The sequence below is a fragment of the Protopterus annectens genome, chromosome 8.part0, assembly GCF_019279795.1.
Source record: "Protopterus annectens isolate FY-2018-M chromosome 8.part0, PAN1.0, whole genome shotgun sequence".
Lineage (NCBI taxonomy): Eukaryota > Metazoa > Chordata > Ceratodontiformes > Protopteridae > Protopterus > Protopterus annectens.
In genome coordinates this window covers 669,476,292-669,494,212 of record NC_056741.1, presented here as the reverse complement: position 1 = coordinate 669,494,212, position 17,921 = coordinate 669,476,292, and the positions used below count along the sequence as shown (strand labels likewise).

General features: G+C 41.0%; 1 protein-coding gene across 1 annotated transcript in view; it reads left to right on the top strand.

The window, feature by feature from the left end:
• Positions 1 to 17,921, top strand: part of LOC122808974 (immunoglobulin alpha-2 heavy chain-like) — a 462,686-nt gene that overhangs the window by 411,287 nt on the left and 33,478 nt on the right. Inside the window, exon 5 of the mRNA XM_044080138.1 lies at positions 7,204 to 7,318. Coding sequence (XP_043936073.1) covers positions 7,204 to 7,318 — 115 coding nt within the window. The remainder of the gene's footprint in view (positions 1 to 7,203; positions 7,319 to 17,921) is intronic.

Below are 17,921 nucleotides of genomic sequence, written 5' to 3'. Positions count from 1 at the left end.
TATGTGTGGTGTCCAATGTGAACATTTGCTGTTACAGATCTGAGTTTGAGGTGTTAGAAGTAAAATTTGCAGTAGATGTATATCTATTCTGTGGATCAATTTATGAAAATATCACCTTCTAACTTCTGTCAGGAGACACATGGTCCTTCAATTTTGCCTCTGGTAAAGTAAATCCACATACATACTTTGCAGACATTCTTAGCATTAACTCTTAACAGTAGAACTTTGATTCATATCAGCCAAATGTCTCACATATCTAACAGACTGAAAATCATAGAATGGGTCCTTTGTAACAACTAGAATTATTCTCTTGTAATGATTAAAACAATTGGGTTAGTACTGTTCTTATAACTGTTACATATGGTGCCTCCCTTTGCTCGATAAACTTCAGATGTAGTTGGGTTGCCGACTCTCAGACTGGTTCATTTTGCTCATCTGTAGTGATCTTGGTGTAGCACTCAACTGTCCCTGATTTTGCAGAACACCCCTCATTTTGTCACATATTTCTTGAGCAAATAAGGTGAGTATGATGAATCTTGATGTTGCAAAACATACCACATATTGAGTGAAGAATCTTTTACCTTAAATGATCTTTTACTTTTACACCAGCAAAAACTCCCGTGACACTGCAGAAGTGATACTGCCTTCATCTATTGGATCTTTCAGTAAAGCTGTAAATTTAATTATTAAACAGATATTAGATGTTTTACATCTTCAGCATGGATCTGCAATATTTTCTCATAATTATCTGGATCCATAACTTTATTTGTTGCCTGAAACCCCCTCAGCCTCTCTCCAGGCAAGAGCATAATTATATTGTATTGTTCAAACATTATAATTTTGAAAATGTCTTAAAAATGAGGTATCTGTGTGACAGTTGAACTACTTAAAGTTACTTTATGTATAAGTGCTGGCTGATATTCATAGGTTCATAGGTTCATAGGTAGGTACTAGGCTATTGGCCCAAGGGCCTATGTAAGCCTAGCCAACAAGGTGCCCTGGCTTACGTCACCCAAGAAATTTATTTTCCTGTGCCACTATCGAGCAGAGACACAGAAGTGATCCACGGGGTGTATTTCCTATTTCCCATCCACTCATCAAGATTTTTTCTTGAAGACTGCTAATGAAGAACTTTGCATGACATAGATGGGTAGCCTGTTCCAGAGTATGGGAAGTCTCTGGGACAGGAATCTATCCCTCCAGCATGTCCTGTTTATTGTGGTGACATGGTTTAGGTCCCTAGAGCATGTAGCTCAGAGGCATTGGGATTTCTTTAGGTGTAGCATGTCCAACAGCTCTGGATTTGACATAGCTTTATATGTTAGGCAGAGATCACCTTGGAGTAGGCGATATGCTATGGAGTAAAGCTGGAAATTTTTGAGATGGTCAGTGTAGGACATTTGTTTGAGGCCAGTAATCCTCTTTGTGAGTTACTTCTATGGCCTTTCCAGCTGCTGCAGATGTCTTGTGAGGTACATTCCAAAAGGGGTATTGTATTCTATAATGGGTCTAATGAGTGTCGAGTAGAGGGGAACAATGACCTCTTTTTTCCTGGATGAGAACCCTTTTATGATAAAGTGTGCCATGTAGAAGGACTTCCTGACTACTGTGGCGATGTGACTACCAAAGGAGAGATTACTGTCCATCTGGATCCCAAGGTCTCTTATCACACATTCGGTGTTAAGTAGATTGCTGCCTATGTGGTAGTTCATGGGTACAGAGTTTTTACCAAAGGGGATGACACTGCGCTTTTTGGTATTGAGCTTGAGGCCATGGCTCTGACACCAGACATCTGTCTCAGCAAGGCCCTTCTGTAGGATGTCCACATCATTTGGGGACTTGACTATGGCTCCTAGTTTGCAGTCATCTGCAAACTTCATTAGCCAGAGGTCTTCTGTGTTAGCTTGTACTTCAGAGAAGTAGATACCAAACTGGAGAGGTCCCAGGATGGAACCCTGTGGTACTCCACTTGTCACTGCTTTGAAGTCAGATTTGAAGTCTGCAACTTTTACAGTGTGGGTTCTGTCAGTGAGATAGTTGGCAACCCATCTAGTGACATAGGGATTTATACCTAGTTTAGTGAGTTTAGCTATAATTCCAGAATGGGGGATGGTGTTGAAAGCCTTGGCGTGGTTAAGATAGGCTGTGTGAACTACCTTGCCCTCATCTACAGCTTTGGTGACTGCCTCAAAGAAGTCGATCAGGTTCAGGAGGCATGATCTGCCTTTCACAAACCTGAACTGGTTGATCCAGAGTTTGGAGGTTACCAATGTCTTTGTTTATAAGTTCCATGATGATACGTTCCATGGCCTTGCAGACCAGGCTCATCAGGCTAATAGGTCAATAGTTCCTGGGATCAGTGGTGGCTCCCCCTTTGTGGAGTGGGGTAACTGTTGCTGTGTGCCATTCAGTGGGCACAAAGCCTGATGCGAGGCTATTATTGAATATGGTGCTTAAGTGGGGAGCCAGTTTGTTCTGAAGTTCATGTAAAACACAGCCTAGGATGTTGTCTGGTCCCATGGATGCTGTGTTTTTGTCTTTAGAGAGTGCAGTTTTTACCTGTGTAGTTGTGATTACAGGGACTCTGTATTCTTCCTCTATAGATATGGGCCCTTTAGGGGGTGGGGGGTAATGTTAGCACTGAACCTATCTGGCAGGATGTTGGCAATATCAGTTGGTTCTGCAATTTTCATGCCGTTGTGCTGTAACTCAGAGCAGATCTGGGTGGTGCCATCGAGATTCTTGACATTGCTATAGAATGTTTTTTGGTTGTCCTTAGAAATAGTAGTGATTTTGTTTTTGTAGCTAGCTTTGGAGGATCTTATAAGGGATCTCAGCTTCTTACTGAGGCTGACCAGGGAGCTCCTCCACTCATGGGATTTTACTCTCTTTTGCAACAGTTTCTTCCTTCTGTTGTACAGTTTATTTATGGCAGGGGACCACCAGATTGGCTTCCTTTTTTTGGAGGATAGCATCTTGGTTCTGTTTGGGATAGCACGATCCATGCACTCGTGTAAGTGGTTATAGAGTGCATTTGTGAAGGATTCAGCAGTTGTAACTGTATTGTCCATCTGCATGGGTGTCATAAAGTTCACCACTTCTGTCTTAAGAAGTATGAAGTTGGCTTTGGAGAAATTTTTTACCATGGTTTCCTTAATTGGGGGTAGGGGCAGGATGTGGATATCAAGGGTGATTACCTTATGGTTGGATCGGACCAACGAGAAGTTGACTTCAGGTGTGGAACACTGGTCATTCATGCTGCTAATGACTAGGTCTAGGATATTGTTGCCCCTGGTGAGGGTGTGTATAAGTTGATCCAGGGCATTGGAGTCTATGAATTCCAGAAAGTTTTGAGCTAAGGAGTTGGTGCACAAGTAGTTTTCCCAGGTAATGGTGGGGTAGTTGAAGTCGCCCATTATTAGGGTGTTTGGTTGAACCCTAATATTTTCCAGTATATCAAGAAAAGAGGAGTGGGAATCCTGGGGCATTGTGGGGGATCTGTAGCAAGCTACAATTTGGATTGCAGTTTTGCCCAGAGTTAGTTGTACTTGGATAATTTCGGATGCATTATGCTGAGCAACTAGCCTGGAGGTGTGGCTATCCTTAATGAATATGGACACACCTGCCCCTTTGGTGTTTCGGTCCAGGTTACATGGCCGAAAAGTGTGGTATGAGTTATAGCCTGGTAGTGCAGGGGTGCTCTCTGTATCCTTGAACCAGGTCTCAGTCACTGCACAGATATCGATGTTCTCCATTTTAAGGAGTGCCTCAAGTCAGTGCATTTTGAGATTTAGATTTCTAGCATTGAGTAGCATTACCCTCATTTTTTTCTTGCCTGTTCCTGTTACGGTGGTGAAGTTGTCATTTAAACTTTGCCTAATAAAGGCACTATAGGGACAGCAACAGCCTTAGCCAGTATCCAGAATCCCAGGGGTGACAGGTACAGGCCATCTGTGGCAAAGCATCGTGGTCTGTCAACCATGTCATCCCAAGCAGACAGATACTGGATCCCCTTAGAATGACACCAGAAGCTTAGCCAATTGTTGAAGTCAATCATTTTGCCCTTGTACTGCAGTATCATTCTGTGAGATGGCAGAATGCTACTCAGGGCTAGGGTCATACCTGCCTGGGCTACAAGATCGGAGAGCTCTTCCATGTCTCTTTTCATGTAGTCCAGGGAGGTACATCTCAGGTCATTCACACCAAAATGGACAATGACAGAGTCATATTTGTACTTGTTGTGGAGTGACCTGAGTGCGTGGGTTATGTGATGGATCCTGGCACCCGACAGGCAGCTGACAGTAACCTTCTCCTTGTTTAGCCTGGTGAGTGGGACATCAGTGTGCCTGAGTATAGAGTCACCTATGACTAGTGTGTTGGGTACGTTGTTTTGTCTTATTGGCTTTGGTTGAGTGGCACACTGAGTCTGTGGGCTATGTATAATTTGGGTTGTGTTGGGGGATGGAGGTTGCTTGTGTTTCTGCTTTGGAGGTCTCTGTTGCTTAGACAGATTATTATTGAGAGCCTCCATGAATGTTTTTGTGTTACCATGTGTGGATTTTGGTGGTGTAGATTTAGTGAGACAATGTGATGAGTGTGGTGTGGTGCAAATGTTTACCTTCTCCTCATGACTGTCAAGTTCAGTCTTGGTTGGAGAGAGCTTTACCTTCAGTTTAGCTAGATAAGTGCAGCTCTCGCAGGTTGTAGTGTTGGGTGGTAGGAGGAGAGGGTTGTCTGTGTACATGAGGCAATTTCTACATTGCCTCAAGATGCCCAGATTCATCAGATAGAAAGGAGAGAACACTGGGACTGACCCTTGGACATGCCTGAATAAAAAACAATTTTCCTCTAGATAAGTGAGGAAAGTGAGTGCAAGAGCTGTTTTTCTCTAAGCAAGTGAGAAAAGTAAGTACAAAAACTGTTTTCTTCTAGGTAATGAGGAAGGTTGAGCGCTATAGTAATTAGTAGCTTATTTAGTGCTTACAAGTTCTGAACAAGTGCTGAGCACGAATAAGCAAATTTAAGTGCTAAAACTAAGAATCTATATCTGCACTAGATGAGTTATAGGAAGAAACACGTGCAAATGCAGGCTTTCAAATCAGAAAGTTGAGAGAGATGGAAGAGATTGCCCAAACAGCCAATAACTACAATTTCTAGGCCAGAACCACTCCTTATGTGGTAGACAGGTTACCTAGTGCTTACCACTCCAATTGATAAGCTAGAAGGCTTCCCTCCAACACAGAAAGGCTTGGGGGGCTCAGAAGCTTACATACAGTCCTGGATACAGCAAATCTGTATATGGAACACTAGTTACAGGAAAGGTAGGAAACAGGCTTACAGTTTTTTTTTTTTTTTTTACAGAAAAGTACTTAAACAGTAGTAAAAACAATTCACGTGCAGTGCAAGCTAGCAAACTTGAGTATGTAGCAATATTAGACCAAACACAGTTTAGAAAATGCAATTAAATTAAAAAGGACTAAAAGCAAGTGCAGAAAGAGTTTATTAGGTAGACTGTGGTAAAGCGATGGGACTGGGGGAGTGTTCCAGATCAAATCTACAGTGGGGTGGGCAACTGCAAAAGCCACCAAATTCAAACTTCAAGCCAGAAATAGGAAGGGTGGGTGGGTCAAAACAGTTTCAACAGAGATCTAAGCAACAATTATACAAACTCTTAAACCAAAAAAATATACTCAGTTCTGTATATTTCCAGATAGATTGGAAGGCAGTCTCTCAGAACACAGGTTCCAGCAATGAAATGCAGGCTGTTACTAACAGGTTTAATTTTATGCAAGTGATCCTTGAGTTAGATAACACACAAACTGTAAAAAACAGTTATACCAACTGAAGACACAGCAGAAAATAGGGGGAGGTGGGGAAAACAGTTTCAACCGAGATCTAAGCAGCAATAAACAGTACAAACTCTAAAACCAAAGAAATATACTCAGCTCTGTATATTTGCAGATAGACTGGAAAGCAATCTCTCAGAACAGGGAGACAACAGTTTCAACAGAGATCTAAGCAACAATTAACAGTACAAACTCTAAAGCCCAAAAAATATACTCAGCTCTGTATATTTACAGATAGACTGGAAGGCAGTCTCTCAGAACACAGGTTCCAGCAATGAAAATCAACCTAATATTACATGTTGATATATGGTGTTTTCTCTGTCTTTACATAGGAATATAGTAAAACAAACTGCTGCAAATGATTTTCCCTCATATTTGTACAAAGCTGTGTACAGGCTTAAACACTGTGATAGAATAATCAAAGCATCTTATTTTGATCAAATACTAATACTATGATTAGAAGGACATCCTGCTGCACTTCAGAAGCAATTGTTTCCTCAGAATGATGTCAAAACTGACTCTCTAGGGTACTAGGAAATGTTTTTCAAAAAATACTGCAGTCACCCAAGATAAATGATTTGTTATATCATGGTATAGTACTTTCAGTACAGTGAGTCACAGCTTTAAATAGTTTAATTAAGTGAATTTGAACTGCAGAGAGAAGGCACTGGATTATGATGCCAGTGATTATAGTCTAGTGACAGACTTTGGGTAAAGAACAGCAGGGGTGGCTTGGAGTAGTGTCATATGGTCAGCTGCTGTCTTTCTTTTCACTGAAAAAGGTGTGGAGGGCTCATCAGTAGAGTTGAAGTTTGTTGTACATCAGACATGTGTAGGAATAATTAAGGCAATGTGAAGAAACATGAGAATGAAGAACCTGAGCAATGATACAAATGCATTGTGGTACCATTGTATATGTACCTGGGTGGGAAACTGCAGGGAAGGTGGTGACTTAGGGCTAAAATAAAAACACCCCCTCAAGGAGCCATTGCTTTAACCTGAATTATGGATGACAAATTCACATTGACATTGGAGGCACATGGGTGTGACTTTTCCTTTCCTATCAAGTCTTCCCCTTTGACTCCTCTAGGGTTAAAATCTAATCATGGCCTGTAATGCAAGAGCAAGATGTGAAAGAAATGTATTGATGTAGTGGTGCTGTATTCTTGTGAGAGGATCTAAACGTTATAACATGTTAAGGCCAAAAAATCTTACACACAGGCACTGTGGGTATGAAACTCTTCCTGTAAATAAGTAATAAGGTAACATTGTGCAATCACAAAATATGCCTGTTATGTAATAAAGGAAACTTTACTTTTGCTTCATATTGCTTATTAATATAATTTGTATTTTATAGAATGTCCTGGACATTGGCTGTCATTTATCCTAACCTGCGTCTTAAGACCAATTGTTTTTCTTCTCATCTTGGTGGTAATAGGTGGTATCTACTGCAAGAAGAAGCATGAAAACAGGTACAAGAATGGAACCTGATTAGCATATTTTGTTGAATTTATTGCTAAACTGTAATTTAATATACTTTCATATTCAGCATTTAAATTTATCAACCGAACAAAAATACATGGTAAAATCAGTTAATTTGCTTAAGTAGTATTTACACAGCAGTCTACATCATACTGCCTTGACTATTATTTATTTATTTATTTATTTATTCCAGTTTGATGACCGGGGAGGTCCACAGTGGAGGCCCGGGGAGAAAAGCTCCACAAATACATAGTTTATTTACATGTGTACTTACAAAGACACTTTGGAATACAAAGAACAGTTAGCATCCAGAAAGAGAACAGACAATTACATTTAACAGACAATTACATTTACAATTTAATTTAGGCGAGAGAGACAGGCAAGTAGCCTGGTGGCAGGATTTTACAGTTTAGTTAAGTATACAATCTATATATGTGAGAGAGGTTAGTTAGGTGAGAAGGTTAGCCAGGAGTAAAAGTGGAGGAGAGCTTGACAGGTTTGGGGTGAAGAGTACAATTGCACTTTCTATGTAGATAAAACTGGGAATGAAGAAGAGATTTAAAGTTTTCGAGGTTGTCACAGGACCTTAGTGAGGAGGGGAGACCATTCCATTTTTTAGCTAAGGAGAAGGATAGAAGAAGCTGACCGGCTGGATTATTGGGTTTTTGGATGGAGATAAGGTTTTGGTGGGAAGATCTGAGGGTTCTATGGGGGTATATGGTTGTAGAATATTGAATAGGGTGGGACACTTAGTAGGTTGGAACAGTAATTTGTGGGCTGTGGTGAGTTGGAGAAAGTCAAGTTGGTTGGGGAGCTCAAGCCAATTTAATGAGTGAAGGGAGGTACAATGATGAGAGGGTGATTTAGATTTGGTAGCAAATCTGGATATTTTGTTGTAACATGCTTCTAGTGTAGAGGAGAGTGTGGAGGATAAATTGGTAAGCAGAGGGGCACCATACAGTAATGAGGGAAGGAGGTAGGATGTGGTGAGTGTTAGTCTGGTGGCAGGAGAGAGGAAGTGGATGTTTCTATAGAGAAGGCTGAGTTTTATGTGTTTTTTTAATGTTTAGTTGGATGTGGGTGTTGAATTTTAGGTGTTCATCAATGGTGACACCAAAAAGTTTGGCGGAGAAAATGACTTCTATCAAGGAGTTGTTAAGGCTGGTAATTTGAAATGAATTCTTATCAATAGGGGAGGATTTTGAAAGGGAGAATAGAAGGATTTTAGTTTTGGTGGCATACTGGCATTTAGTGGGAGGGGATTTTGGAGCATCCAGTTTTCTGTGGTAGAGAAGGCAGTTTGTGTCAGAGTTTTGAGATTTGTTAAGTTAGAGATGCAGCAGATCAAGGAAGAATCATCAGCATATTGCACAATTTTGGTATTAGGTATGGCTTTGTGAAAGTAATTAATAAAGATGTTGAATAGTACTGGGCCAAGTATGGAACCTTGGGGTACCCCGGTGGGGGTAGGAAGGAATGTGGAAGTGCCCTGGCCCCATTTTACAGCTTGGGACCTGTCTGAAAGATAACTGGAGAACCATGAAAGAGTTTTGTGGGAGAAATTGAGATTAGACAGATGATGTAGTAGGTGAATATGGGAGATGGTATTGAAGGCTTTAGATAAGTCCAGCAGGACTGATGAAACTATTTTACCAGAGTCACGAGCTAGACTTACAGAATGTAAGAAGGAGAGGAGGGCGGAAGCTGTGTTGGGTGGGAGAGAATAGTTGGTGGTTGGTAAGGAATGGCAAAAGCTGAAGGTGGATGCATTTTTCAAGATGTTTGGAGATTGGGGAGAGGATGGCTATGGGGTGGAAATTAGAGACGTTGCAGTTTTTGCCACCCTTGTGAAGTGGGAGAATATATGCAGTGCGCCACAGTTTGTGTACATAGGATTCAAGTAGAGATCCATTGATCAGTATGCTGATAGGGAAAGCAATGCCCTTGGAAGCTATTTTTTAAGAAGGAGGAAGGAATGTTATCAGGGGTGTTGGAGCAAGGCTTTAGTTTAGAGAGTAGTTTCTTTATTAGGTAGGTGGAGATGGGCTTGAGTTCAAAAGTAGGGGAGGGGGAATGATGAGGAAGACTCTGTATGGTGAGGTAGAGGGTTATTGTTGGAAAATGTTTTGGTTAGCTCGGCAATAGAAGTGGTAAAGAAGGAGTTGAATAGTGAGGCAATTTCATAGTTGGATTTGTTGCTGTCGGGACAAGGGTTGTTTTTGGTTCCTGGCCTAAGGAGTGAATTAATTGAGTTCCAAAAATGCTTGGGTTTTTGTATGATTTGCTTGTAATTTGATGTAGTAAGACATTTTATCCTTAAGAAGTTGTTTTTTGACTAGGTTTCTCAGCTGTTTATATTTTAGTAAGATTTCTGGCTATTTATGTTGGAGGTATATTTTCCAAGTTTTATCTCTTTGTAGCATGATCTTTCTGGTATCTTTGATAAGCCATGGGGTGGTTTTCATTCTTACTCTTTTTGTTCTTATTGGATCAAGGGAGTTAAGGACCATTAAGAATGTTTTGTTGAAAAAGTCAACAGCAGTGTCTAATGGAAGAGTTTTTAGGAGGTTCCAGTTAGTTTGTTTAAGGGACTCAGTAAAGGTAGTAGGATTAAAGTTAGAAAAGTTGCAAGTATGAATGAACTGGTGGGAGTGTGGGGAAGTGAGGGTAGTTCGATGGGTGAAGGCTGGGAGGTGGTCTCCTAATGGGTCAGAAATGACACCTGATAGTATAATTTTATTTGGATAAGATACCAGGATCCAGTCTAGTATGGAGCCAGGGGGGTTGGTTTTGTTTGGCTTAGTAAAGGAGTTAGTAAGTTGAGTGTAGGTGTATAGATTGATTGCAATGGTAGGATTGGGGTTATTGATTTTGTTCCAGTCTATATTTACATCTCCCAATATGTAGGTTTCTAGCTTAATGTTACTAGAGGCCCAGGAGAGGATGTCTTCCAGGGTATTAGTGTTGTTGCCAGGAGGGATAAAGAGTGAAAAGAAGCAGATGTTTTTAAGGTTGTTTATTTTTAGGAGGCCAATTACAAGTTCAGCGTTGTTGAAATAAGGGATGGGATTAGGATATGGAATGATGGTTAATTGGTTAGAGTAGATTAATGCAACACCACCACCTCTCCTAGTTAGGCGGTCATAACGAAGACATTGAAATCCAGGGGGAAGGAATTTGGAGTCAGTTATATGAGACTTTAGCCAGGTTTCAGAGATGGCTACAATGTCTGGTGAGTTGTGGTTGAGCCAGGCATGGAAGTGGGTTAATTTATTTTTGAGGCTTTGGGCATTGATGATGAGGAATTTGAGGTATTTACTGGTGGATTTATTATTGGTATTAGGGGGGTTTGTTGGGGAGAAGTTAGGTCCAGGATTAGGATGAATGTCACTGGATAAGCAAAGATAATTGGGAAAAGGGGTGGGTATTTTTGGTTTGTACTTAGACAGAAGTGCCTGGTAGAGAGTGGGTTTAGGTTTGTAGCATTTTGTAGTGATTGGGAAAAGTTTTATTTTAAGAGGAGGAATGGGTGAGAGGGAACTAAGGAGGCAGAGATGTTGTGGAAGTGTGTTGTAAGGGGGAGGTGGGAAGGAAGTGGCAGTGGGAGTAGATGGAAGTTAGTATAGGAGGTGGCATGGTATAGAGGTAGTAGAAGAAGGACAAGGAAAGAAGTGGAAATTAGGGTTTTTGGAGTGAGAGAGAGCATGATAGGAGGAGTCTGTCAGATATAATAGAGAGGAGGGTAATGGGTATTAGGAGGGAGGGCGGTGTGGTACTGAGAGTTTGGTAGGCTAGAGGAAGGGGTGGAAAGAAAGTGGCAGGGGATTGGCTGGTGGTGAGAGGGAGGGTTTTCAGGAGGAGAATAAATGTAGGAGCACTGGGGGTGGGTGGAATTTGGGGGTAGGGTATGGGAACGGAGTGAGCCCGCAGGGCGAACAGTGCAGGATAGAACTGCAGGGCAAGAAAAAAACAGCTGAGAAAGTTATCAGCCACAGCAGTTAAAGGTAGAGGTAAGTGTTGAACAATTAAAGACTGTAGGGAAAGATAGAATCACAATTTATAAAAATATAAGGGGTGCTTTGCTCCTAGTTAATTTACTGCAGGATGTTAGTAACATGTTTTTATAGTCTGGGTGGGTTTGATAAAGTCCGTTAGTATACAAGCATGTAGAGATACTGTTGGGCATAAAGGGAGTTGATGTTATACTGGCTTTATGCTGGTATGTCCTGCCACCTAGTGGGCAATAAGAAGAATAGCAGGCAGAAAAAAAAAGAAAAAAAACGGGCAAGTTTCGTATAGATTTTTCTCAATAGTGTTTAGAGACTAGAAATCAAGTAATACAGGGGGAGGGGGTGTTTAGTGGTCTGTGGTAGGCTGCTGATACGCACTAATGGAAGGGTAGGCTTAATAAAAATAGATGTAAACTTAGGTAGTTAAATCTAGTGTAGGCTACATACATTCACAGTTAGTAATGGGAGTCCTCACAAAAAGTCTTTTCTTATTTGGCCCAGGCTAACCCAGCAGAAATATCCAGGGTTGAAACATCAGAGGTTTTGCAGGAGGGCGTCCTTATATTCTAGACACTGGGAGGGACCTTCAGGAGTAGAGTACTGTAAAAAGAGAGGAAAAACATACTAGGTTAAGTATTGAAAAAGGTAAGAGAAGCAGATAGAGAGGAGGGAGAATAGAGGAGGCAAAAGAGCATTAGTCAATAGAACAATCTATGTAAGTATTAGGTAAGAGGTAGAAAGATACAGGGATAGATTTAGATGAAGGGTGCAAATTGAGGGAGAGTTGGAGGAGAGGAAGAAATGGAGAGGCCGGCAAAGGTACAGCTATAGAAGAGTGCAGGAGGAGGCAAGGTATGTCACAGTTTTCCAATCACAAGTTACTCTTCTTTCAATTCATACAAGCCTATGCAAAAGCAGTAATCCAGCTCATTAGTTGAGCAGGGGGATTAGACATCAGTAAATCACAATAGAACAATACTAGTTCAGGGAGACAATACTTAAATACATAGAAAACGCTATAAACTGTAGATGTGTCTTGGCACAACCAAGTTTCTACAAAATATATAGTTTTTAACCAAGTCGAGCTGTAAGCATAGCTTTCAAGTACAGGATGGGAGGATGTAATCAAGATGAGTTACAAGCACAGCTTTCACGTAATACAATTAATGTCTGCACAATATCTGGAGATTGTCAGCATAAAAGATAGGGCTCTTATGGGGATAAAGCCATGTAGGGATTATAAACACAAATAATATGTAGTAATCTGATGCCCTATGGTTAATGTTCTTATAATAGTCACAATTTACTGACCATTAGTGAATCTAATGTTAAATGCTGATCCCGATTAGGTCGCAATATGTTGGAAAAGAGAAACAGGGTCTTATTTTATTTCTATCAATGCCTAATAATTGGCGTTCTTATCAAGTCGAGTCCTGAAGCTGCGTTAAGTGCGGAGAAGTGGACATTACTCAGTTCTCATCAGCAAGGCTGATCCCACAGGAAATATTAAAGCAGGCTTCCGTTTACTATTAACAGTGCCTATGGGATGGCATTCTTTGAAAGTGCGAGTGCTGAGAGTGAATGTTAAGCACAGAGATAAGACAGTCTCTCATCGCTCACCGCTGACCCCACTGTTACTAGAAATGAATGGAAACATAGGCTGCAGTTTGATTTTTATCAACGCCTGTTGGATAGCGTTTTTTAGTGAGGCGAGTGTTGGAACTGCATTAAGCGCAGAGATTTGTGAGTCCTGCAGCACTCACCAGTTTGTCCCTAAGAGGCACCAGATAGCAACTGGTTGGTTAGGGAAAACGTTGCTGTTAATGCACCAAAGAGAATTTAAACCCAGAGCTAGAGTGAGATAGAGCGGACCCAGAAACAGTTGTTTGTCACAGTACAATATTACAAAGGTTTAAAAGCACTTTACAACACTTTTAGACGCAAACAATATTACAAAGGCTTAAAGCACTCTACAAAACTTTTTAAATGCAAAGGATATTACAAAGGCTTATAAGCACTCTACAACACTTTTAAACACATGCAGCAGACATAAGATCTTTCTAAAACATACACAACAGCAAAGTTGTAGCAGTAGTAGTAATACATAGGACTGTTCTTGCAGCAAATATTGTACACCATTACATTGTTCAGAAACTTACCGTAGGCGAGTCAAGCAGCACTACTGCGTAACCAGCTCAGGGTAATGAACGTAGTGGTCACTACTAATTAGGATGTTTGAAAATGGCGCCAATAGATCGTGGCATCTAGAAGTAAACTCAGGGGAGGGGATATGCTGAGGGGGAGGGGCAAACAACAGAGGGGCGAGATGAGACTAGAAAGGGGTGAAGTGGGAGGGGAGGGAGGAGAGCTGCAGGGCAAGATAAACCAGCTGAAAAAGTTATCAGCCACAGCAGTTCAAGGTAGAGGTAAGTGTTGAACAAGGAAAGACTGTAGGGAAAGATAGAATCACAGTTTATAAAAATATAAGGGGTGCTTTGCTCCTAGTTAGTTTATTTTAGGATGAGGGTGGTTATTAACAGGTTTTTATAGAGTGTGGAGTGGAATTTGCTAAAGTCCTTTAGTATACAGGCATGTAGAGATACTGTTGGGCATAAAGGGAGTTGATGTTATACAGGCTTTATGCTGGTAGGTGCTCCCACCTAGTGGGCAGTAAGAAGAATAGCAGGCAGAAAAAAAATGGGCAAGTTTTGTATAGATTATACTAGATAGTGTTCCGAGACTAGAAATCAAGTAATACAGGGGGAGAGCATGTTTAGTTGTCTACGGTAGGCTGCTGATATGCACTCACGGAAGGGTAGGCTTAATAAAAATAGATGTAGACTTAGGTAGTTAAATCTAGTGTAGGCTACATACAGTCACAGTTAGTAATGGGAGTCCTCACAAAAAGTCTTTTCTTATTTGGCCCAGGCTAACCAGCAGAAATATCCAGGGTTGAAACATCAGAGGTTTTGCAGGAGGATGTCCTTATATTCTAGAGACTGAGAGGGACCTTCAGGAGTGGAGTAATTCACAGTTAGTAATGGGAATCCTCACAAATAGTCTTTTCTTATTTGGCCCAGGCTAACCAGCAGAGATATCGAGGGTTGAAATGTCAGAGGTTTACAGGAAGACGTCCTTATATTCTAGAGGCTGGGAGGGACCTTCAGAAGTGGAGTAATTCACAGTTAGTAATGAGAGTCCTCACAAAAAGTCTTTTCTTATTTGGCCCAGGCTAACCAGCAGAAATATCGAGGGTTGAAACATCAGAGATTTTGTAGGAGGATGTCCTTATATTTTAGAGTCTGGGAGGGACCTTCAGGAGTGGAGTAATTCACAGTAAGTAATAGGAGTCCTCACAAAAAGTATTTTCTTATTTGGCCCAGGCTAACCAGCAGAAATATCCAGGGTTGAAACATCAGAGGTTTTGCTGGAGGACGTCCTTATATTCTAGAGGCTGGGAGGGACCTTCAGGAGTGGAGTAATTCAGTTAGTAATGGGAGTCCTCACAGAAAGTCATTTCTTATTTGGCCCAGGCTGACCAGCAGAAATATCCAGGGTTGAAACATCAGAGGTTTTGCAGGAGGATGTCTTTATATTCTAGAGGCTGGGAGGGACCTTCAGGAGTTGAATATTTGGAGCAAGTCAAGCAACACTACCACGTAACTGGCTCAGGGTAACGAACGTAGTGGTCACTCCTAACTAGGATGTTCATAGAAATGAAAAATTAAAATTATACTGTGTGTGAACTAACAAACAAACAAAAACACAAAATATAAGCCTGGACAAACATTAATAGATGTAAAACATTAAAATTTAAAAGTAATTATTAAAATGCATCTCAACAAATTGTACTAAAATCACTTAAAATCCTTAATAATCTATCAATGATTTTTCAATATACTTCACATTAGATGGAGCTCCCAGTGTCCTCTGATGCAGTTTGTTTGCCACTTCTGCTTATACACAATCTGCTCCTCACCTGTACTCCCCTCCCTCAACTGGTATGCAGTTGGCAGTTACCCTACAATGACCAGCATAGAGGATGCACTGCAATAGCAAGGCAAAATGACTCTCCCACTGAGATACCTTTCTGCTTATACACAGTCTGCTCCTCACCTGTACTCCCTTCACTCAATTGGTACACAGTTGGTGGTTACCCTACAGTGGGCAGCATATGGGAGCAACTACAACAGTAAGGGAAAAGGACTCTCCCACTTAGATACCTATAGGTATCTCCACCTCTACTGCTAAATAATTTGTTTTTATAAAGGTATCATTGCTGCTAGTGGGATGCACATTCATGGGGCAACATAGTCCAATCCCTCCCCCTGTGCAACCATATTCACAGAAAGCCTTTGGTCTAAATTACTTTGATTATTCATCTGGTTCTAACATTTCTAATCTGTCTTTAACACTGCCAATAGTGCAACTCTAACAGGTAAATCAGTAGAATTCAAAGAAAAGTAATTTACCAAACTAAAACTGCTTCTGTGAATTACTCCACCAAGCCTGTACCATTTGGTGTGTGTACTTCCAAATTTCAGCCATTAGTCTTAACTTTTTCCTGGCACTTAACTCTACATCATTATCTTATCAGACTGATAGTTTTTTCTGGGCGTGAAGTTTGTCCATCATCCAACCCAGTCCATTCACCCTCACTTTGCTTGGGCTCACTCCACTCCTCTGCCCTACCCCCATTCCCACCCACCCCCTCTTTCAATACCTTTATAGTTACTTAGCCCATATCTCTTATTTTAACCAACCAATCAGCCACATCCAAATAACTATGCCCCTCACCTCAACCAATCAAAGAACTTCATTATAGACACACACACACACACAGTCTAAAAGTTCAACAACTCTAAGTCCTAACCTCCTGTGTTCATAGGTTCATAGGTTCATAGATTAGTACTAAGCTAACTGCCCTTGCGAGCCATTTTAAGCCTAGCCAATTATCCCTTGTGAGACTCAAACCTTGCACCGTGTGTTTCTAAGCCAAACACGTTAACCATTAGGCCACCCTCCCAACCCTGTTCCACAAAAAGACATATTGTACAATAACCCCACCCAACTCCACTTAAAGCCAAGTCTTATTAACACTCTGTCCCATTCTCTACAACTACTACTAGACAACCCTACAATATAAAATGCTACCATTTCAAGGCTTACTAATAAGAATCCTGCTAATTATTGCTCATGTTACCTCCTATCACCAAAGCATGGACTCCAAACTAATAATACAGTTGCCCACCTTCACATCCATCCATCCATCCTCAACCCCTTTTTCCCATTTTGCACATGGGATCAGGGTGTCACTTATAATAGTGACAATCACAAGCTAAGGTTTACACAACCGGGTGGCTAGCCCTGCTGCAGTAGTTCATCCGTACCACTCACTTGCACACACACACTCATATCTATGGTCAATTTAGAATGCCCGATCCACCTACTGCATGTCTTTGGAATGTGGGAGGAAACCGGAGCTCCCGCAGGAAACCCATGTGACCTCTGGGAGGACATGCAGACTCCGCACAGAAGGCACCCCAGTCAAGTATCAAAACAGAGAACCTCTTGCTGTGAGATGACAACACTAATCACTGCATCACTGTGGCCATCCATCCCTCCAAAAACCAAGCCAAATCTACTCATAATCTCACCATCATTAGACAACTCATCAGATATAGACATGGCCCCATTTATAATTCCGCAGTACCAAACAAAATCTCATATCTCCCTACAATATGACAAATTCATATCTAAATCCTTATTGGCTATCATCCACACAGTTTCTCAACTTCTAGTAGATGGAGATATACACCCACATCCCAGCCCAACATCAAACCTTAATGGCACCACTAATCAAGCAACACACACAAAAAACTCCCAAAGAAAACCGTCATACCTCTTAATACTTAACATTAATATAAGAAGCATACTTAACAAAACAGTAGAGTTACATGCATCTCTGTCGCAATACTCCCTGACATAGTTCTTCATACTGAAACCTGGCTAAAACCATATAACAAGGACAATGAATTACTTCCTCCAGTTTACAACATTCTCAGAAAAGATAGAACACACAAAAGAGATGGGGTATCACCCTGCTTTTTAAAAACAACCTTACTATAGACATGTTAGACATTCACCCATCTACTATCAGAGACTGTATTTGCCACACTGAAAATCAATTTTAAATGACATCTAAACATCATTGGTGCATACATTCCTCCTGGGAACAACACTAATACAGTAGAATCCATCCTCCACTAGGCATCTCATACCCCTTCCCCAAAAAACGCTGATACTAGGTGGGTTTAACATAGACTGGTCTGCCTACAGTTCCCCACTCCCCACTAACCACATTAACCTCCACATTTCTTCTTAACTAATCCATACATACATCAGAATAGTTAAATCAACCAAGAAAGAGTCCATACTTGATTGGATACTTACAAACCACCCATATCTATCACACTACTCCGGATCCCTCCCTGACACCCTTAGTGTCCACCTCCCTACATTCATACTTAGACAACAAGTTAACCAATAAAAACTACCTGCCTTCAACAAATTTGATATATAA